Below are 23,071 nucleotides of genomic sequence, written 5' to 3' on the forward strand. Positions count from 1 at the left end.
TCAAATACAAACCAAATGGTTAAGATTTACTAAATATCTATCTAGATATATAGACAAAAGACAATAAAATATATATATCAGCTATTTCTTTCTTTTTATATCAGGTGTTCCTCAATGGCCAAATGTATTGCAAGGGAAGGTTCTGAAAGTCAGAAACCTCTGTTATGGGATTTGCTATTTCCAAAATAAACGTCTTAACCATGTACATTTAATCATTTGCTGAAACACCGGCCTGAGCAAATATTGATATGTTATTTATTTATTTGCATTAAGTTATTGAAGCATTTTAGTTACTTGGGTTTAAAGTACGTGATTTTTACATGCATACATTGCCTTAAATGGCCAGCATATGATATATATTTTATGTTGAAATTTTACTCCTCCTCGACTCTCTTCCGTTGCGTAGAACTGCCTTTGGGGTGATTTCTATCATTAGATTTGGGTCGGTTTTGCCGGGAAAAACGAAGGAAGTGAGTGTGGTTAATGGGGGAAAAAGTCTCTTCTTCCATATCATTTCAAATCTTCGTGCTAATGCCGTCTACTTATTTGTTACTTTGCATGTCAAAAGTAATATCACGGTTCAAAATTTCCCTGTTATGCTGTACGTATTGAACAGTTGACTGGAATTTGTCTTTGAGGTGTTTTGATTAAGACATTTGGGTTGTAGATACTTTTCTCCAGAACCCAAATACTCAGCTCTTTGTTTGTAATTGGTGTGCAACCTTCCATCTGCGTGGTAGGAGTTTGCAAATTAATCCACAGCGTTTCGGGTTCCACCCTGTCTCATTGGCAACCACAGAAATAGATCAGACGATCATTGCTTCCGTGAATAAAACCCACATCTTGTTCCGATGCTAATCAAATATTCCACTGCTTGACAATAACAGCTAAGTTGTTTAGCTAAATGTTAAAAATGAAGGCACAACATTCATAAATTAATTCAACATTCAATAGAATAAACTTTATAAAAATCTATGTTTAATTCAAACTGTAACATTGCTGACAAGGAGAGCTTCCGCTGACAGTTTTAAAATTCGTCAAAATTGAACATTTAAGTAGCAGAAACAGGTGGTAACAAATTAGTTTCCCATGTATGGGATGAAATAAAGTTCTTATCTTATCTTATCTTATCTTATCTTACAATCTGACTTTGAAGATTGAATCTACTGAATCTATTTATCCTCCAAATCGTTACACTCTTGATGTTTGATTATCAATAGCAATATATAATTTTATATTATTGTATAAAATAAAAGTGTGGACACTGACTTGCCACCATTACATACAGTGTTTTCGATATGTAGTTGTCATATATGAATAACAATAATATAATGCTTCTGTTGTATGTGCTAAGGGGCTCTACTTTAGAACAAAAAGGCTGTGATCCGCGTGAACATTATGTACAACTGTATGAATTGAGGCTCTTTAGAATTAGGTTCTTTCAGCCTTCCCATATCTGGGAGATCATCCAGTATTGAGGATGTTGAAAACCAAGACATCCAATTCCACTACTGCACAATATAATCTAAACTGTTGAAACAACAGGAAATACCATCCACAATCAGCCAAAAACACATGTTTCTTAAAGCAACTGTTGGTAGGAACATGATCATTTGGTGATGAAGCTCAAAAGCAACTTTCCAGTTGCCCTCTAGCTTCTTCGTCACCAAAATATGATCATGAGCGTGAGGAAAACAGAGCTACGTCACGTCTCGTAGGCTAGATGATGGGATTCCATCTCTGGTGTTCTTCATCTCCAGCTGCGCAAGGCACAGGTGCCCTCGGCTGTACTCCGGGTCTAAGTTCCAACGCCAGGATGCCAACTTTTGTTCTGCAGACAAGCAGGCTGCCGTTGATACTCATTTGGACTATGTACTTTAATGGACTTATGGTCGCTTTGGTTGACCCTTTCAATTGCCATAAAGGTAAAGTGCTTCTTATTTATGCCAGTATAAATGTTGTAGAATATAAAAGTTTGTTCTTTTTGTAAGTTGTATTTGTTTCTGCATAAATGTTTCTGAATATAGTTCCTTATCAGCATGTATTAACTGTACTGTTTCTCATTGCTCTAGGACAACGAGTAGCTAACCGGGATAAAAAAATGTGTGAACCTTGCAGTGAAGGTTATTATCAGCCTGAAGCCAGTGATTCCCAGTTCTGTCTGGTTTGCACAAAATGCGAAAAAGGTAGGTCTAATAAAAGGAACATCAAGCATTTTGAATTTAGGTGTTGATTTGAAATATGACTGAGACTAGGGTGATATTCAACAAAATACCTAACCACTCATTAGTTTACATCTAAGGATGCATAGACTATCAACCTGCTTGACTTTCATTTGCCTAACGATGATATATATACAATTTTTTTAATCATCCTCAAACAGATGTGCTTGTTGTTATAGAATAGGCAATTGTTTTCTTTATTCTAGGGAGTAAAGAAGAAAGCCCGTGCACCCACACTGCAAACAGAGTATGCCGCTGCCTCAAAGGGTTCAGTCCCAGGGAGGAAGACTCTGCCACTTGCAAATGTGAAAAAGGTTTCGGGCTAAGGATGGACGGTAAACACAAGGAACACAGCAAAGATGTTTATGTGTCGATCACACTTGGATAAAGTCAAATTGATCAATGTAATCAATGCACTGCTTTCTTATTTCCCACGTCATGAAGAGTGTCAAGCATGTGAAGACGGGTATTTCTCCTCCAGAATTGATTCACCATGCAGGGCATGGACGAAGTATGTAACCATTCTACATCAGCGGCTGTTTTTATAAATCTCATATACAGCGACTCACCACAATAAGTTGTGTTGCTCCAAAAGAGGTCTTGGCCAACCCTATCTAATGACCCCTCTCCATCCGACAGATGTGCAGAAAACAAAGTGCGGGTCATTGGCAACAAGACATCAGATGTCGTCTGCCATGATCATTTGCCTCCTATCACAATGACCCCTAGGTTGAAGACCGAGACCACCTCCTTGACGACACCCCATACGTCCCCGCCTCCAGAAACCAGCACACCCACAGGGTTACCTCATCAGAAGACATCTGCCAATAACACGCTGGCTGCAGTCCACGACAGAAACCACCATGGTGCGAATTTAACCTGTTCTGTCCTTTTGGGCAAGGGCGTAGGAACCGGGGGGGACGGAGGGGACGTGTCCCCTCCAGTATCGGAGACAGGCGCATTTGTCCCACCTAAAAATTATACCGGATCTGTCAGGTTTCCGATATGTGTCCCCCCCAATGTTAAACTCATTTCTACGCCCCTGCTGTTGGGTATTCAAGAACCCCAGTGTACACTCTTCAGGGTTGATGTCATTGAGGCTGTGTTTTTCTTCCTTTTCACAGTCACTGGGGGGCTTATTGTTGGAGTCGTTGTTGGACTGCTTATACTGACTGCTGTGGCAATTAGATGCAGAGGTATGCTTTGTGCCAAGCATGATTAATACCGAGTGGCAAAAATGATGTACACTCTAGATATCGTGTGTCTATTTTAATGTAACAGGAAAAAACAGGTTACTTGAACAGCGTAGGTCTATCAACACCATTTATTAGTTCTGTTTCTCTCTCCTTCTTTTGTTCCCAGCTAAAGAGGACCCAGCATGTAAATGCCCCATCAAAGAAACCCAGCAAGAAAAATTTCATTTAATAGACACAGTATAGACTTCCCTACGTAGCTCAGATGGCTGGGCTCAACTTCGGTTATGGTGGAACCTTTTCAAACGTCTAGACTTATTCTAGAGCCACCTCTTCAACGACTAAGAACAAACGCCTATTAACCGTCCATGTCATCCAGGCTAAATTATAGCTAATTTGTGCTATCAGTGATAAACAAACTTCTAGGCTTTGCCTAGCCTTCAGTAAGACATTTACATGAATTCATATGGACATCTGAAAGCCATCTATACAATGTCAAAGCTATATCACAGTTTATGTTTACCTGAGATTTACACATATTTGTATTATTTCATATATGTCTATTTTCTGTCTAAATCTACAACAACTTTTATAAAAAAATTAATATTCAAATAAATTGTTACCTCATGGGTATGTTGTAATGACTCTGTATATTGAGAATTATGCGCTGTCTCTGGTTCATACAACTGGGTATAGGATTCCCATTTAGTTTAATACTTATAGACCATTAATATAACTAGACCAAATAAGTTGAGCATTTAACAAATAACTAGTAACCTCTGTGCTCTTTCTGTTTCTGTAAAGGTAAGGTATTTACCAAACATAGGCCTACGTAAACTTAAAGAGAATTTCCACTGAAGTGAAACAAGCATCTCACCAACCACAATCTAAAGCAAAGGTGATAGCCTCTGGTTTGGTTAGCTGTTGCTAAGTTATAACTATTTCACTCCCCGTCCCCTGTATAGGCCCCCTATATTTTCTAGTATTCAAATATAAAAACAACAAACATACGATTGGGGCTTATCCTGAAGAAAGTTCAGGAACATTGTCAAGGGAAAAACATAATTGCTTGACTCACATGCATTGTAGGCTACACAGGACATGATTTAATACGGAAATGTGTTTTGCGGGAAGGCGACACTGGTCTGTGGCCTCAACATGTGCACCTTTAGTGACCACAGAAAACAGTCGTGGGCTTTTAGATTGCACAAATTGGCAGAAGGTTACTGCGTCATGGGCTGTTTAACCTAGCCTTGGAACAGAACGAACTGACTATCTGCGTGCTCTTGTTTCATTTGCTCTCTTAAAATGAGCTCTTTAATTCTGTGCTTTGGACTTCTATGTTTCCTTGATGCTTGGGCTGTATATTTGGCTTTGTCCTGCAAGGGGCTGCAGTTTCAGAGTGATGAAGGCATTTGCTGTGACTCCTGTGGTAAAGGTAAAACGGAATTTTGTATTCATTAAAAAAAATCATCACTGTTCAAAGTGGTGAAATGACAAACCTGTTATAATCTAAACTTTTATTAAGGCATAACCGTTACATTATCAATTATTTCATGCTTTATTGGATATCTCCATGGTTTCTTTTGTTTCCCTCCAAATGTTTCTTCACATTGAAGAATGCTAAATGATATCTTTTTTCAAAGGTGAATATGTCTCGGTGGAGTGTTCTAAAAATCATGAGACCAAATGTCTTCCATGTAAGCCAGGAACTTACAAGGACAGTAGCAGCCCTTCCGAATGTCAACCCTGCCTTACGTGTTCAAACAGTAAGACATAAAATCTATGCCCTAATTGAAATACAAAGGATATTCAAGGAAGAGTTGTGGGAGGTGTTTTTCTGTTTTTGCGGTCAAAATTGTTTTCTACTTTAGTAAGTTTTATCGGAACTGAGGGCTTAACCATTGTACCCAACTATGATTCAAAGTCACGGTTGATTCATAACCTTCAGCGCGCGTGTCTGCAGGAACACTGGAACAATGTACAGAAACCACAAATGCGAAGTGCTCCTGTTCCGAGGGCTACATGTGTTCCGATGAACACTGTTCCAAGTGTGAGGGGAAGAAAACCTGTCAACTTGGGGAGAAACTTAAGCGTAAAGGCAAGAGACATGGCACTACTTTAACCATTATAATACAATTATAATACAGTACAATACAACAAAGTCCTATATGAACATTACACATTTAGTCTTGCTTAAAGTTAATGTCCTAAAATGGGAATTTGCATTAGGAAAAAAACAAAAACATTAAGAAATGTAATTCAAGCGAATTAAAGTTGAATCGTTCCAATAACAAATAATATTCAAAACTGATGCAATGACTAACGTATCAGTTTCTCCTAATTCAGGAAATAAGGATTTTTCATACGAATGTGAACCGTGTCCTGATAAAACATACTCGGACACACACGACGGCAACTGCAAATCAATAACTCAGTGAGTCAGTATAGTGAGTAGACACCACTTGTACCCTGCTTAAATGTTTCTGTGGCTTTAATATCATGTTCAATTTGTGAAATAAACAGGTGCAGTGACAGTGGCCTCTTTGCATTCTTTCCAGGAAACAAAACCCACAATGCAAGATGCTCTCTATATGGTATGCTAGCAGACCTTTTTCAGAATTTCCGGTGTCAGACACAACTGATGTACACATTCTAAATAGTGAGACAGTGATCACATTTCTCTTACCAGATGCAGAAGTACCATATCGGTGGGAATCAACGATCATTGTCATTAACTTGGCTTGTAGCATCTTGCTACTGCTCCTCCTTCTCTATGCCTGTGTGAAGAAAACTATGAGGCACACACATGGTTTGTACTCCATTCCATAATCCTGCATTATGTGTTTTTCCCAGTAGCTTGAGTTTTGAGAAATCAAAATTGGAGCTTATTAAAATGAAATCCCTGGATTGATTGACATCCAGAGATGGCCACATTTTAATCTTTTAAAACGTTGTAGTTTCTGGAGAAAATAGCTGCAGTAGAAAAGTGACATAGCTCAGATTGTCATTTTGAGTCAACGAAACAAGCACTTCTCACATAAAGATGACTTAATATGTGTCCATTCCCAATCTTAGATTTAGCTTGGTAAGTATATAATTAATATTGTATTAAATAGTATAATAGTAATATTTAGCATTGAATACTATTTTCTAGAGGGTTCAATGTGGAGACCAAGGTTTTTGGAAATTACTTGTATTTAAAAACATGCAATCTCCATTTCTCTAGTGAACGGCCTTGCTGTGTTTGCCCCTGTATCTACAACCACACCAGAATATCCATACCCAAAAGAGGAGATTGGAGAAAAGTTTTCCTTTTGCCAACTATGATGTTCTGATGCCATGATGTATCCAAGGACAATATTATTGGTGACTTACAAAGCATTTAGAAACTAATATAGATCTGAGAACACTTGTTGACTCAATAGATATGGTTATCAAAGAGATACATGGGTTTGAAAGACTATGTCCCCATTGTATTGGGGACAATTAAGCTGCCTAATTTCAGCAGTATGTATGATAATGTGTTTTTTTTTGTATATATATATTTTTATTTTTTTATTTTATTGAATGTAATATATAACTGTCCTGACCATGGTGAGTAGTGACAGTTGAGAGCTAGATGTTGAAGGGCTTAACAATTTACACAGATGTGGCATTTTTTTTCTGTTGGATTAATTAGACGTACAATGGCAAGCTTTTAAAATCGCACAATTCCTACAGTATTGTCTATAATGCTATAGCATTGTGGTAGTGCTGAGCTTGGATTAATTTAATAAAACGACGATCAAAACATTTCCTTTGTCTTCAACCGGCATATGTTTTGTATTTAGTTTTGAATTTGCAAGTTGTATTTGCATTTTTTTAACAGTCTTTGCTTATGTGTTGCATTTGTCAGTATCTCTTCTCTATCTTTGATTACTATCAACCACTTTTTCTATCTTAAATAGGTGAACATTCGTAAGATATAATGTCTTACTGCCAAGATGGTCTTGAGGCAAGAACAACTACTTAAATGTACAAAATGTAATATTTCGGCATTCAAATATGTGAAAACGACTAGACCTATGAAATATTATATTTTCTTGGGTACTTGCAGTATCCCAAATGTTTTCAACCATTGCTAAACTCAGGGTAATCTGACATTTAAAATCGAAACGTCCCAGGCAATTTTTTCAGGTCTTAATGGCGTCATTTCCCCTTAACCACTAGCATACGGGAAACACGGAAACAGAGAGTAAGTAAGGAAGTCGGCGACCTAGATATTTATCCACTCTATCCTCTCTGTTGTTTATTTCTTTCTATTGTTTTTATTGTTAATTCTTGATGGAACATGATTATTATTCAGTCCAGTTTGCAGGGACTTCTGATGCCGAAGCTGTCCATGTAAAGCACAAACCTACTGGTGAATCAAATGACCCAAGACAATAACCTGACAAGAGGAGAGATAGCCTACGAGTCTTAATAACGAGTAACGCATTTGTATAATGTCTCAGACAGTGCGTTTATATTACACTCAAGAAAATCGAATTAATGGGTTAGTCTGACATATACATGCAAAGTTATAATCGGGTAAATAAACAAATAAGACCTCAACAGGACTTGCAAAGTGCATGCAAACATCTTTAGCCGATCTACTTCTATCAGCACGTGAACGGACAAGCAAAATCGGATTAGAACACCTAGATAACATAGCCATAGTCACCTTTTTACCTGCATGTGTACCAGCATCGTATAACATATCCGAGTTCGCGTTCTGCGCATACTCGAGATCTTGCGGTTGGGGGCCGTGAGCCGGAAGTAGAAGGAGACGGTAGTCGTGTTGTTGTCGCCATAGGCATATAAATAATTCTTATTTCTTCATAAATATAAATATTTAATTATTTCTTTATATTGTGGTGACCGTGGTGTTCAGGGTGCCGCAAGGGATCCTGGGGGGGAGGTTTGGACCATCGCAAGTTGGACCTCTGGTGCCCTCCTAGGTCCTTTGCGTTGGAGACATTGTCCGGGGTTTCTTTATCACGACGGGTGGGTTAGCGTTGCTGATACTGAGTTGTTGTTCCTGACACCGAGACGTTTAGGTTGGTTGGTTATTTTGAGTGTGTTTTGGTGTGTCGTGTGTGTTCAATAAAGGCAACTCTCGGAGTCATGCGGTGTAAAGGGCGCGAGAGTTGCATAACATCCCTTGCCCACTGCATCCGTCCGTTGACGGATCTCATTGACTTTGCATGGGGGGATCCCGAAATTCATTTTGGGTCCGTCCATTCCTTCGGCTCCTTCTCTTGCGTTCAGAAGTTGCGAAAGTTTTAACTTTTCAGGCTGCAATGGATCCGTCAGCCAATCAGATCTTGGCTCTGTCGGCAAATACCACTCCCCCATCCGTCGTCCGTTGACGGACGGATGCAGTGGCCAAGCTGCGTAACCGCTAACCTGGGCTCCCGTCTCGTCTTTCCCGTGCTGCTCGCCACATTGGTGTCAGAAGTGGGATGTGGCCTGCGCACGCAGAGAGGGACTCGAGAACAACGGTCGAGCCCATGAAGAACGACGCACCCTGCGTTACACCCCTTGCCCACTGCATCCATCCGTTGACGGATCTCAGTGACTTTGGATGGGGCGATCCCGAAATGCATTGTGGGTCCGTCCGCTCCGTCTCTCGAGAAAATTGTAACTTTTCAGGCTGCAACGGATCCGTCAGCCAAACAGATCGTGGCTCTGTTGGCAAATACCTCTCTACCATCCGTCAGACACGCCTTCCGTTGTCCGTTGACGGACGGATGCAGTGGGCAAGCTGCGTTATGGGAGCGCAGTGCCCCCCGGTGGCTGCGGACCGAGAACTAGCAGCTGCCTACCGCCCCCTAGTAGCATGGATGGCGGTGAATCTGCCGAAGTTCTCAGAGGCAACGACACTGGAGCCATACCTGGCCCAGTTCCGGCTTGCAGAGTGGCACAACGGCTGGGGTGCCGTGGAGGCCATCGTCCACCTGGCGCTGGCCTTGGTGACGGCAGCACGGGTGCTACTTGACCTGGACGAAGCAAACCAGCGAGACATTCAGGCCCTGACCAAAGCACTGGAGAGGCGGTTCGTTGAGCGGGTCTTCAGAGACCAGAGACGGCAGTTGCTGGCTTCTCATTGCCGTAAGAAGGAGGAGAGCCGGGGGGTCTACGCTGCTGATGTCCAGCTGTTGACCTCCTTCCTGCGGGGACTGGTGTCGGAGTGTCTGGGGCAGCATGTCCGCCTCACCGGGCCCCACACCCTCGATGAAGCTCTGGACCAGGCAGAACGGGCTGAGGTGGAGCTGTGCATCCGTGGACGCGGCTGGGGCAGCCCTCCCCCTCGGCACAAAGAACGTGGGGGTCAAGTCCAGGCAGCGGAAGGACCGGGTCCGGACGGCCACCTTTTCCGCCACCGAGACGGCTGAGGCTTCCCATGCACTGTGTGACAGGACCGTGAGCCGCAGCAGTGTTGGCAGCGTGGGCTGGTCGAGGATTGTGGGTGGATGGGGCAGCGTACCACCCACCCTCGTCCCAGGATGGATCGAGGAAGCCGGTGGCGGGCCAATGTATTTACCCCGTATAAGAAGTGTATCATCATAAACATGCATTCAGTACACACTAGGCTTTTGATTTCACCCAAGGCTGAATTAAAAGTACATATTTTCCTAAACGTTGGTCATCAACGAGGTTGTAAAGACGTAACTTCGGGCACATCTGTCAAAATAAACTTTTTTTTCTTCCGAAGTGTTTACAATCTTTATTCATTCATTGCGCCGCGACCGAACTGACGGGGATATTCTCTGATATTATGAATCTTAAAGACTGCGTCGGGTTTTCCGACACTTCCACAGCAAGTAAAGACTCGTAGTGGGGGTTATCTCGGTCATGGTGGCGAAGGAATGGGGGAAAGGAACTTTGGCTTTGACTCACATTGAACTGCGACATGGAGGAGAAAGGGATTGTTGCTGTATGCAGGACAGCTGTCAGTTCCCTTCGGGTCCATGTCATTTCTCGTACACTCCATTGTTCCGACCTCTCGTCGTATGCAGACTCCTTCGTCTGGAGTCCTCCCGCTGCTCCACCACCAGAAGAGTACGACCGAAAGGTCGGAACAATGGAGCATCTAAGAAATTACATGGACCCAAAGTGAACTGAGAGCTGTCTACTGAAGCATCTTTCTCGAATGCCGCCTGAGTTTGTTGTTGCTGGTGACGTAAAGAGGTCAGCCGGTGGCTCTACTACCAGTAGTTGAAATGGGTACAGCGCCACCTATCGTACCGGGGTATGACATGCTTTGGCCAATTAATCGATTTTCTCACCGCCATGTATACTCAAGACAATTGTAGTTGTCCAATTGAGCAGCATAGTCCAACTATGTCTTTAATCAGATTAAGCTGTGCATGTAAACGTACTGTATGATTGGATTATTAAGATGCATGTATACGCCTTAGTCTGACTAAAATCAAATAGAATCAGGTTACTCATAGTCGAATTAAGACCCCTAGAATTTCCGATTGCTAGTCTAATAAAGCGACTGTATGTGGACCGCCACCGGAGGAGCTGCTCCGGTGACGGTCCACATATGGCAACAATCCCTTTCTTCTCCATGTCGCAGTTCAATCTGGACTTCAGAGAGTTAAAGCCAAAGTTCCTTTGCCCCAATTCCAACAATGGAGCGTCTGAGAAATAAAATGGACCCGAAGAGTCCATTTTAGAGTTTGTGGTTGCTGGTGACGTCTTTTTGGTGTGATAATCTAAGTATTATGTGATTTATAACATTGTAACTTTAAACCTCCTAAGATACATATTAGGTAAATATACTTTAAATGCGCATGTTTCATGATTCCGTGCAGATTTCAGTTTACACAAACGGTGGGTGTTGATACAAATAGGGTAATAACCAAATTCAATGGTTTCATTTGGTTACGGATTCTATCTTCTAATAGTAAGTAGTAACGTATTTTTTTTTTAAACTTCTTTTTATTGAGTTTTTACATTTTAAAAACAATTACAAAATCGACATTGAAATATATTGATATCTCCCCACCCCACCCCCCCTCCTGATGTACAATTAAATGCATATGAATAACATAATATAACATAACAAAAAATAATAATAAATAATAATAATTAAAAAATATACATTATGAATCCACCCGGTCTGTAATTTGGGTAATGTTGTCAAAATACGTGAGAAAAGGCATCCATACTTTTTCAAATTTATTTGCAGCTCCCCTCAATGTGAATTTGATCTTTTCAAGCTTTAAATAGAACATGATCTCTTTTAGCCATCTAGTATGAGATGGTGGGACTGGTCTCTTCCAGGTGAGAAGTATAAGGCGGCGAGCTAGCAAAATTGTAAATGCGACCACATCATGCAACCCAGCTGGCCATATTGTATCTCTGGGCATCATCCCAAAAAGAGCAATGATGGGCTGAGGAATACTTTTAATACTGTAAATGTCGCTAGGAGAGCCAAAGATATTTTCCCAAAACGTCTGAAGCCATTGGCATGACCAAAACAAATGTAACCAGGTGGCGGTAGAAGATTTACATCGCTCACACGTGGGATCGGTGCTTGGATATATCTTTGCTAGTTTCTCTTTAGTGAGGTAAAGACGGTGAAGTATCTTAAGGTGAATTAGGCCATGCCTGGCACAGGGAGATGAGTGCACTCGCCCAAGGATTAAATCCCACTGATTATCTTCAAATGACAGACTTAAATCATGTTCCCAAATCAATTTTAAATTTATCAGACTTTGAGGATTAATAGCATCAATTACCCCATAAATCCAGGAGATGGCGCCCTTGAGATCAGTGTCCTCTGCTAAAAGGATATCAATAGGTGTGCTTGGTGGTTGAGCAGGGAAGGGATGATAACCGCTTTGTACAAAGTGTCTAATCTGCAGATACCGAAACATATGGGAAAGGGTCAATAAGTACTTCTCTGAAAGTTGCCTAAAGGAAGCAAATATCTTGTTTAGATATAAATCTTGAACAAGCCTAATTCCATTGCCATTCCAGGCACGAAACACCAGATCTGACATGGAGGGGGTGAAAAGATGGTTTGAAAGGATAGGAGCCTGTAGTGAAGCGCCTTGCAATCCAAAATGTTTCCGAAATTGAACCCAGATCTTTATGGTATGGGCAACAACAGGGTTTTCAAAGGAGCCAGAATTAAGAGGTAAAGGAGCCGTTGCCAGCGGTTGCAATTCAAAAGATTCCAATTCAACCCAAGCAGGAGCTTCCACACCAGAACCACACTTAGCCCATACCATAACCTTCTGAACATTGCTAGCCCAGTAATAATAAAGGAAATTAGGCATTGCCATCCCTCCCAATTTTTTCGGTCTTTGTAAAATGATTTACGAATACGAGGGATCTTACCATCCCATAAAAAAGCACTTAAGACTTGATCCAGTGTCAAAAAATGTCTCTTTGGAATGAAAATCGGAATGCATTGAAATAAGTAAAATAAAATCAGGGGAAAATGTTAATCTTTACTAGATTAATCCGGCCAGCCAACGAAAGAGGCAGTGCATGCCACCGGCCTATATCCTGCTTGCACCGATCGAGTAAAGGTGTAAAATTTAGATTATATAACTTACAGAAGGAGCGTGGTACCACTGCCCCAAGGTATGTAAAATGAGAGGGCGCTCTCTTGAATGGAAAAACAGAAGAAGGTATATTAAGAGCTGCTGAATTAATAGGGTAGAATTCACTTTTTTGTAAATTCAATTTGTAACCAGAAAACTTTGCAAATTGTTCCAATGTTGACAGAACATGCGGCAATGATGCAATGGGCTCAGGGGGCAACCCTGTCTCGTGCCTCTATATAGTGGGAAATATTTTGATTGTAAATTATTTGTATTAACGGAAGCTAAGGGAGAGGCATATAACAGTTCAACCCAAGAAATAAAATCCTTGCCAAAGCCGAATTCCCTCATTGCCAAAAATAAATATTCCAACTCCAACCGGTCAAAAGCTTTCTCTGCATCTAAGCTTATTACACCTTCGGGGACTGCAGACCGGGTGGGAGTGTAAATGATATCAAAAAGAGAATAGAAATAGAAAATGAGTGTCTGCAACGAATAAATCCGGTTTGGTCAGACAGCACCAAATCTGGGAGAACGTTCTCGAGCCGCCTAGCGAGAGTCTTGGCCAGGATTTTATAATCTAAATTTAGAAGGGAAATTGGTCTCTAAGACTGACAACACAAAGGATCTTTGCCATTTTTGTGTATGAGACAAATAAAGGCCTGATTCAAGGTTTCAGGGAGATGACCAGATGAATATGATTCATTAAACATAGACAGCATTAACAGGGATAAATCCTTGGCAAATTCTTTGAAAAAGTCCACTGGGAACCCATCCAGTCCGGGGGATTTCCCAGATTGCATACTTAAAATGGAATCTGAAATCTCCTTCAACGTCAGAGGGGAATCCAGGTCACCTTTCGGAAGCGCTATTGTCACAATCAGAAGTGTATATGTTGGTATAGAATGACACAAAAGAATCATTGATCTTCTTGTGGTCTTTGGTCACCACGCCCGAGGTGGTCTTAACTTGGATTATCCGGCGCGAGGCGGCAGCCTGGCGGGCTTGGTGAGCGAGAAGCTTGCCTGCCTTGTCGCCAAACTCATAAAATGTATGCCGGGACTTCAATAACAACTGTTCCGCTTTTGAAGTGGAAGCTAAATCAAACTCTGTCTGTAGACAAATCCGTTGTCGGTAAAGTTCAGCAGTGGGTGCTGAGGCATATTGGTTGTCTAGCTGCAAAATCTGAACAGACAGATCTTCTAATTTAGCCATCCTAGCTTTTTTAGTGTGTGAAGCATATCCAATAATTTAGCCACGTAGGTAAGCTTTTAGTGTTTCCCATATGGTACTATGAGATACTTCCGGTAAGGCATTTGTTTCAATAAAAGTCCTAATTTGTTTTTGAATGAATGTCACAAATGCACCCTCGGAGAGCAAAAGAGGGTTCAAGCGCCATGATTTATATATGGCAGGTTGACCAGGAAAATTCAGTTCAAAAGAAAGGGGGGCGTGATCGGATATAACTATACCGTGATAAATAGGCGGGGTGGAAAGGGGTAAAAGCCTAGAATCTAAAATAAAGAAGTTGATTCTAGAAAACGTATGGTGTACTGGCGAAAAGAAAAAAGCCCTACTTTTAGGGAAATTAAAGTGCCAAGGGTCAACCATACCATACTGATCCATAAAAGTATTAATAGCTGCAGAAGTTTTGGAAAGGGGGGAGGGGTTGGGTGATGAGCGGTCCAGACCGGGGCAGAGCACACAATTGAAGTCCCCCCCAATAATCAACTGATGATTATTGACATCAGGGATAGTAGAGAAAAAAGAGTTAATAAAGTTACAGTCATCCCAGTTGGGAGCATACACACTAGCAAGGATGACAGGCTTACTTAAAAGCTGACTGGTAACAATAATGAACCTGCCATCTGGATCTGCAATTATTTTGTCGCTTTTAAAGGTAACGCCTTTGTATACCAGTATGGCTGTACCCCTAGCCTTAGAATTGAACTTAGAATTGAAGACTTTACCAACTCCTCTGAATTCTCATAACATCTGCCCTGCATAAATGAGTCTCTTGGAGGAAAGCTATTCCTACCCCAAGTTGATCTAAATGTGCTAACACTTTATTCCTCTTTACAGGGTGGTTCAGTGCTTTTACGTTCCAAGAGATGAACTTAACTTTTCTGCCACTCATCATAACTCAGCACATACATTTTAATCACAGTCACAATGACAGTAGTAATGATAAGTGTATGTCAAAAGAGTAATATAAGGAAGAAAGAGAAGAAAAAAAAATAGATAAAATAAAATAAAAAAATAATAAAAGTTGTATAATATACATTATAATGACTCAAGAGGATGCCCACCCCCCTTCCCCAACACTTACCCAAACTAACTGCACTAAAACCCCAGAAAGCACACATGCACAAGAGGTGTATCTTAGCTCAACAATGCTTACACCTTAACTCTCCTCACTGGACCGAGCGTAAATAAACTTAAAACCACTCAATATTGTCAATTAGTAGTTTCAACGATGTCCACTTTTTTCCCCTTCAAACTTATTATCCGAGGTGATCTGCCCGGGCAGCCTACACCAAACCAATACAATAAAATAAAAAGTAAGGCTATTCAAATATAGCATCACACAAACTGTAAACATTGGCAATGTGTAATATTCAGACTAATAGCCTCGGATTAACGTTGAAGTAGACTAGAAACGTTATAACACAAGTTGGTTTGGGTAGGAAGATCACAGTTAATTACAACATAAGGTTGAAGACCCACATACCATCACTCCCCGTCTTTTCTCACCGTGCCCGCCGGAGGAATATTTGACTTGGCAAAAGCAGCCGCCTTGGAGGGGTCAGCAAATTCCTGCTTCTTCCCATTGAAAACGAACCGGAGCCTTGCAGGGTGTAGTAGGGAGTATTTCACTCCTGCCTCTCTCAGCTGCTTTTTGACTGGAAGGAAAGCGGCTCTCCGGCGTAGTAGGTCAGCGCTGAGGTCGGGATCAGGGGCGCTGCCTGGCGGGGAAAAGTGGTACTGATTCTAAGGGCCCAGCCCAACGCAGCACGGCCCACGGCCCGCGGATGGCAATTAATAATATAATATATTATTGCCTTTTTTTTTTTTTTTGAAATGTCTCATTACAAAGAAATGGTAATTGGAAATAAACTTATTAAACTCACAACTGTCGATTTCCATAACGTTTTCGTTAGTTATTTAACATATTGTCATTTGCCCTTCCCCCTGAGCTCTTGCGAAATGGTTCAGCCGCAACGCGCGATGCGTTGAACGAACAGCATCCGAAATGTGAGATGCTGGCACTGGCAGCAGGTGTACAGAGCGGCTGGGCTGGCTGAGGTCAGGTCTTAACCACATGATGGTGAGCTGGTGGTGACAGCTACAGAAATGAAGTCAGGTTGGCAAAAACTGAAGGAAAGACGGGAGAAAGAGGAGAGGGCCAAAAGAGGCAGGCAACTGGTCACTAAATTTTTCGCCAATAAAGAAGGTAAGCTCACTCAATGACCTTGCGTTTTCAAACTCTATCAAATGGTAGGCTAACAAGCAGAATTCTTGGATTAGCCTCCAAGAGAGCTAAGGACATTGTTGTAAAATTGTGTTTAAGCAGCTAGTGGACAATATGCATAAGACTGCTGCATAAAAGTCACTAACTGAATGAAATACGTTTAATAAGTAAGTTCATACCCTTATTTAAAGTCACACAAACCCATACTCTATTGTGCTATTGTGATGCTGGGCCATGTTTACCAAAACAGTCGATAGATGTTGGGGGGGCCCAAAATTAGAATCTTTCATAGGGCCCAAAATTCCTGGCAGCGCCCCTGGTCGGGATAAAAGCTGATCTTTGCTCCTTGGTAGGTCAGCTGGCCTCTCTCGTACGACATCCGTAGAATCTGTCTGGTAGTAGTGCATCCGGACCACCATCGCCCGCGGGGGACCAGTCGGCTGCGGCGGTCTTAAAGTGCGGTGGGCACGGTCAACCACAGGCGGGCAGTTGAAACTGTCCTCTCCAAAAACCTTGATCAGGAACTTTTCCATAAAAGCAGTGGGGTGGATTCCTTCGACTTTCTCCTCCAAAACAGTAACTCTTGTATTATTCCTCCTGGAGAAGTTTTCCAGGGAGTCTAATTTAGCGTACAGCTTGGAGTTCTCATCTTGCAAAGCAGCGTAGCAAGTTTCAAGCTCACCCACTCTCCCATCCACGCCCGTCAGAGAGGTTTCAATGTCGGATATTTTATTGGTGTGCACAGAAACGGTAGCTTGAAGGGTTGAAATAGAAGAACGTAGCTCTGATAAAATCTCGTCCTTCATAGCGGCCACATCAGCTTTGATGGCCTCTCGCAGTTCTTTCAGAGCCCCGTGCGATAGCTCCACACTGGCATTGTTCGACGGAGGTTCGCTAGCAGCATTGCTCAGCATAGTTGGTTTGCTAGCAAAGGCATTTGTTGGCAGGGACTGCTCGGACTTTGCGTCTTTACCTATGCCGGGTTTGTTCGACATGTTATTTGGTTAGAAGGTATCAGTAACGTGACAAAGGATGGTGAGGGGGAAAAGACGTGTCTTTAGCCTAGAAATAAGGCTTTAAGCCGATAAATTATGTAATATGCGCGGAGAGCTCACGAGGGACGTCTTCACTCCGCCATGACACCGGACGTTCCAGAAGTAACGTTATTTTTTTTTACAAAAACACGGCGGCCTCCTTCGAGGCGGACCTGCACCCAATGTTAGACTCAAACTAAAGAAACTAAAACACAACAATTCTTATTTTCATGGGATTGTATACTAATTAAAACCTACTTCTGCCAAGGCCGTTCCACTAGCTTCCACAAAATTGTACACCCTTGACCTTTAAAGCTGCACTACTTGATATTTTAATACCACTAGATGGTAGCAGATGCATGAGTGGGCCTACAACAAATCACAATTATGTATTAAAATAAATACAGCAGATCACCCCCTCACTCTCTCCCAGTCTCCCACTCTCCTCCTTACTCTCCCCTTCGCACACACACACACACACACACACACACACACACACACACACACACACACACACACACACACACACACACACACACACACACACACACACACACACACACACACACACACACACACACACACACACACACACACACACACACACACACACACACACACACACACACACACACACACGGCTGCCAATGCATTCTTGTAGCGTTCCAGACGGGGCGTTGTTGTACACCTTGCAGTATTGATCATATGACAGCTCGCTGCTGCGAACTACTGGCAGACGCCTCAAATCACTGAGGAGCAACGCACACACCGAAGTTGAGTGTGACCACCAACATCAAGATGCTGACACTCATTAACCGGCTTTTGGACTGGCTCAAGTCTCTGTTTTGGAAGGAGGAGATGGAGCTCACGCTAGTTGGCCTGCAGTACTCTGGAAAAACCACGTTTGTTAACGTGATCGCAGTGAGTTTTACGATGCTAACTGACTGGAGCTAGGCAGCTCTGATGCTGCTCATGCCAACAGCGCTTAACGTGAATTATAATTGCCTCTGAACCGTACGGTGCAATGTGTTTGTGCTGTCATTAAATGCCACATCGCGTTTAGTTGTTGCCGAGTTGATAACGAAAGACGTACATATGTATCTGAAGAGACACCTTAGCTGAGCCATGCCTTCATCAAGAAAGCTACAGTTGCTTTGGACCGAGGCTGACCTTTATTTAATGTGTGAGGGAAATCACAGCATCACTGGCAAATAATTCGGTGTTATTGTCTTATAATAAATGTATTATCAACTTTATAAATGCAATATACAGTCTGTCACTCTTTCAGTTTGGCCTAGGATAATCACACACAGGCACAGGCGTTGATCTAGTACGAGATGATGTAGAGACTTTCGATTCAGAACTATTATATCCGCGACAATTAAATTGGTTAAATGTGACAAGAGTTTGGGCTTCTAAATAAAAAACGAAGGATGCCAAAGCTGAGATTTTGTTGTAAGACCTATTGCAATCTGAATGTTCAAAATATCCATCAAAACTGGATCGCACCATCCTATTAAATTGTGAGCGTTATTTAACCACTGAGTCTAATAATATGTGAAATAAATGTCTTTCAAAGGTAACATAGCCAGGACAGCATTAGGACTTTTGTATGTCCTGTTTGTCTTTACCCTTCAACAACTAGCTCAATGTTGTGCTACTAATTCGTGTTAGGGAAATGAAAAGCCCTTAATAATCACATTTTACTTTGAGACATGAGATTTGTTTTCAAAAAAACTCCCTTGCAGCTATTGGGACAAAGACAGCGAGACATTATAGCCATAACATTCACTGGCAGTTTGGTTTCCCCTTTTTACAAAATGGGTTGGATTAGGGGTGGTGCCTCTGTAGTCATAAGACTTCAGGAGTCATTTCCACTTAGCTGTGTCAGGTGACTCAAGCAAGTCATGGGTTTTGTACCAGACAATACACATGCTTCAGGTTTGTGCAATAAAGGAGCACAGAAGCCAGGAACTACAACACTGGCCCAAACATTAGTATTATTATAAAGAACCAAACGTATCGGTAAACACACACTAAATAATGGTCTTGTCGCGCGATTGACACATGCAATTCTGGATCGGACGTTTTGGTCGTGTCTTACCGACTTTTTTGTTTATTTAAGATTTGTTCAGGATCAATAATGTAGAAAAGAGTATGAGTTGGTGCTTTCTGACCATTTATTTCATCCATGCACAAACATATTTTAAATGGTATTATCCTCTTTCCTAATTATATTCATTAATTCATGTTTAATTCCAGTCTGGTCAGTTCTGCGAAGACATGATTCCTACCGTGGGGTTCAACATGAGAAAGGTCACCAAAGGAAACGTCACCATAAAGGTGGGTTTTGGTGTTATTCCCAGCTGTTCCATTGACTTCTGTGTACATAACCAGTGAAACCTGCCTGACAACATTAAAAAGTTGTTGACCGGCCTACGTGCCCGTTCCATTGAGGTGTCACGGGTATAGCTCATAAAATGAATCGCTGTGCGTTGATACATTACAGTAGATGCCAAACAAGTGCTGCGGTACATAACTGCTAGTGAACGTGCGCGAGATGGCGATGACCAATAATGACCTAATCACTGCCCTCGTTCACTGTTCATAAGGCGATTTTTCGTGCACCCCACATTTTTTCATAGATTTCTTTTAGAAGTTTACTCAGCCTGCGCTTTAAGCTCGTTCATGTTTCTGCACGTGAACGACTTCATGGTTGTCTAGGCTTTACGCTCGTGCATGTTGCAGACAATATGCAACAGCGACCCCTGGGGTCACACATTAGGATGGGCAACAGAATACGGTGTAATAACGGCGCGTCAACATCAATTTCATCAACGTCATGCCTCGACTTTCCGCATAGTAAACCATAAATGAGTGTTGTATTAAGTCCTTTCACGTGTTGGCGCTTACAGGTCTGGGATATCGGTGGGCAGCCCAGGTTCAGAAGTATGTGGGAGCGCTACTGCCGGGGAGTCAACGCGATTGTGTGAGTTTCTCATATTTTGGTCACGCTGACTGACTCCCAGAGGTTGTGGTCCAACTATGGTTTAGTACTAACGGAGTTAGGAGTGTCCAAAAAAAAAGCGCAATGTTTTGTTGAGAAAGATGGGGCATTATTTTATTTTATTTTTAATTTTGCAGTATTGTCTGTTTTCACAGATACATGGTTGACGCAGCAGATTGGGAAAAGGTGGAGGCGTCCAGAAATGAGCTTCATAATTTATTAGACAAGCCTCAGCTACAAGGAATACCAGTGAGTGGTTAAGCCTAGTCTGGTTTAAGGATGTATTTATTAATGTGTTTGGCGCGCTAATACTCATTTCATGGACTCCTAGTTCTAAGTTTGTGTTTGACCTTTTTTCAGGTTCTTGTACTGGGCAACAAAAGGGATCTCCCTAGCGCTCTAGATGAGAAGCAGCTTATTGAGAAGATGTGAGTATTAACAGTATGAGGGGTTTACCAAGAAGCCTTTAGTTTAAGTCTTCTTGGTATGTTGATGTTTAAAAAGCTTTTAATGCTGTATGTTGTCAAGTCGGGGAACGAGCCATTGACTGTAATCATTGCATAGTGATATCCACTCAGAATTAGTCATATATGTAGTGTGGATGTTTTGTTTAATAGTGAAGTGAGCTACATGAAATCTGGCTAATACGGTAGAATTTTTATTTATTTTTACGATTAATATTATTGTAATGTTTGGAGCTTTCTTTTGTTGACCTACAGTAGTTATTTTTTCCAAGGTTAAACGGCGCCCCCTTCTGGCAATAGCACAAAACGGCACATTAATTAAAGGAAAGGGTCTATGTATTTATTTTGAGAACGTTTCTTCATAGGAACTTGGCAGCTATTCAGGACAGAGAAATATGCTGCTACTCTATTTCCTGTAAAGAGAAAGACAACATAGGTAAGTAACCGTTTTTGGGGTTTATACGTAATGAATAATAGGAACTACAGGTATATAATGTATTGTCTACATAGCTATATTTTTGTTGTCTGTTCATTCATTGTAAACTGTTTTTTAAAAAGGTGCAATATGAAGTTATTATTATTATATATATTATATATTTTCATAGTGTAAAACCTATGATTGTATTCTATGCTTCCACAACTTGTTTTGAGACTCAAACAACAAGCCACCATAAAGGTCTTTATTATAAAAGGAAAAAAAGCGGACCCAATTGTCTCCATGCTCTCAGATATCACACTTCAATGGCTCATCCAGCACTCAAAATCTCAGAGGAGCTGAAAGAACCAGAAGTGTTGCCAGCGCTGGTCGCCACCTTACCCCCGTGCCACGTCCTGTCCACGCTGCAATGGTGTACAGTCCCAGTCCCCAGTGCGCTGTTAACCCCTCATCTGGTGTCCCCACATGTTAACCCCTCATCTGGTGTCCCCACATGTTAACCCCTCATCTGGTGTCCCCACATGTTAACCCCTCATCTGGTATCCCCACATGTTAACCCCTCTTCTGTTATCCCCGGTTTCTGTTAGCCCCTCTTCTGTTAGCTCTACATCTGTTAGCCCCACAGATGGGGGGGGGGGGGGGGGGGGATATATATATTCTTTATTTTATTTTTTACATTCCAATGGGCCCCCCTCTGCCTTGGGCCCCCCCAAGCCTGTCCACCTTACACCCCCACTCCGGTGGCCCTGCTAGCAGTCATCCAATCTCCCTTTCCTTAATCAAAGGAGTTGGTTTTTTGGTTACCCTCAAGGTCATTAAAAAAAGAGGAACAAGTGCATTAAAGATGGTTGTTAGCCGAGCAGGTATGTGTAAATATCTTGCTTAAAATATTTTTTAAGCGTGTGAGATATGTGTGTTCTATTTAAAGTTTGAATGTACAGAAGGCTGGAAGTTGGATGTGTGTCAGTGTTTGTGGTTCGCATTGCGCCTGGTGGAGTTATGTTGTGCGGTCCTGCAGCCGAGAGAAGGCAGAATCTGAAGTGCCTTGGGCAGCATCGCCCCTCGGAGCACAGCAGCCTGCAGTTTCTGCCTACCCAAACAAGTCAGAATACCACTAAAATGTATACATGAAATAAAAGGGCATGCTTTTTAATTTGGTTGTTGACTTATTTTTCCTTCTTCAATGTGCATATGTGCCTACCTACCCGTCCGAAAGTTATGATGCGGTTCGACTCCCAGCTCACTGAATCATATTTAGTTTAGTTTAACAATTAAAACCGCCACCTCAAGTTTACAAAAGCCGAAGCAACTTCTTCCCGTTTTGAGGGCATGCTTACATATCTATTTTATTTGCCAGAGACAATATCTACATCAATTGATTGCATTTAATCAAAATTGAACACCTTTTTGGGGGTATTCAATTATTTATTTTGCTTATTGAGTCATTTTCCTATTTGATTCATGAACTGCCATTGAAACCCTACTGTTGCCATCCTCAACACTAGGGTTAGGGCTAGGGTTAGTCGACTTGAAGCACTTGCATGTAGTCTTACGACCCAACATTGCATTTATAGCACCTGTTTCCTTCTTGTGGCTGTTTCCTATTGGCCTACATTGCAGCACTCAAATTTGCCACGATACCCAAACCAGACC

At 41.8% G+C, this 23,071-nt stretch overlaps 2 protein-coding genes and 1 long non-coding RNA gene across 6 annotated transcripts; all 3 read left to right on the plus strand.

Annotated features, from left to right (window-relative positions):
* The first annotated feature begins 1,561 nt into the window (after positions 1 to 1,561).
* LOC307084375 (uncharacterized protein) lies at positions 1,562 to 4,015 on the plus strand. 4 transcript variants are annotated; one of them, XR_013812312.1, is made up of 7 exons: positions 1,562 to 1,925; positions 2,073 to 2,186; positions 2,429 to 2,557; positions 2,667 to 2,733; positions 2,862 to 3,088; positions 3,347 to 3,418; positions 3,585 to 4,014. XR_013812312.1 is itself a non-coding variant. In XM_079748736.1 (6 exons), the coding sequence occupies exons 1-6, from the start codon at positions 1,724 to 1,726 to the stop codon at positions 3,659 to 3,661; spliced, it is 1,146 nt and encodes a 381-aa protein (XP_079604862.1). In that variant the 5' UTR covers positions 1,562 to 1,723; the 3' UTR covers positions 3,662 to 4,014. The 4 variants fall into 4 exon arrangements, 1 of the variants encoding a protein (XP_079604862.1); XR_013812311.1 differs by having other exon boundaries at positions 3,347 to 4,014; XM_079748736.1 differs by having other exon boundaries at positions 2,862 to 3,418.
* Positions 4,016 to 4,639: 624 nt separating this feature from the next.
* Positions 4,640 to 7,200, plus strand: LOC307084176. Its single transcript, XR_013812304.1, has 7 exons — positions 4,640 to 4,853; positions 5,062 to 5,184; positions 5,382 to 5,516; positions 5,765 to 5,852; positions 5,942 to 6,012; positions 6,108 to 6,227; positions 6,645 to 7,200. It is a non-coding gene; the product is annotated as an uncharacterized lncRNA (long non-coding RNA).
* An 11,056-nt stretch (positions 7,201 to 18,256) lies between these two features.
* arl8ba (ADP-ribosylation factor-like 8Ba) lies at positions 18,257 to 22,551 on the plus strand. Its single transcript, XM_079747242.1, has 7 exons — positions 18,257 to 18,432; positions 19,774 to 19,854; positions 20,427 to 20,500; positions 20,674 to 20,767; positions 20,879 to 20,946; positions 21,348 to 21,418; positions 21,711 to 22,551. Exons 1-7 carry the CDS (start codon positions 18,310 to 18,312, stop codon positions 21,758 to 21,760), a joined length of 561 nt encoding a protein of 186 aa, XP_079603368.1. The 5' UTR covers positions 18,257 to 18,309; the 3' UTR covers positions 21,761 to 22,551.
* Positions 22,552 to 23,071: the final 520 nt, after the last annotated feature.

This window comes from Pollachius pollachius, assembly GCF_949987615.1.
Source record: "Pollachius pollachius genome assembly, chromosome: 12".
Classification (NCBI taxonomy): Eukaryota; Metazoa; Chordata; class Actinopteri; order Gadiformes; family Gadidae; genus Pollachius; species Pollachius pollachius.

Excerpts from the sequence above, each read along its gene's own strand:
- LOC307084375 (XM_079748736.1), top strand. The coding sequence starts at position 1,724 with ATGATGGGATTCCATCTCTGGTGTTCTTCATCTCCAGCTGCGCAAGGC. Across the intron at positions 2,187-2,428 it reads TTGCACAAAATGCGAAAAAG|GGAGTAAAGAAGAAAGCCCG; the intron begins GTAGGTCTAATA and ends TCTTTATTCTAG. Across the intron at positions 2,734-2,861 it reads CCATGCAGGGCATGGACGAA|ATGTGCAGAAAACAAAGTGC; the intron begins GTATGTAACCAT and ends TCCATCCGACAG.
- arl8ba (XM_079747242.1), top strand. The coding sequence starts at position 18,310 with ATGCTGACACTCATTAACCGGCTTTTGGACTGGCTCAAGTCTCTGTTT. Across the intron at positions 18,433-19,773 it reads CGTTTGTTAACGTGATCGCA|TCTGGTCAGTTCTGCGAAGA; the intron begins GTGAGTTTTACG and ends GTTTAATTCCAG. Across the intron at positions 20,947-21,347 it reads AAGCAGCTTATTGAGAAGAT|GAACTTGGCAGCTATTCAGG; the intron begins GTGAGTATTAAC and ends GTTTCTTCATAG.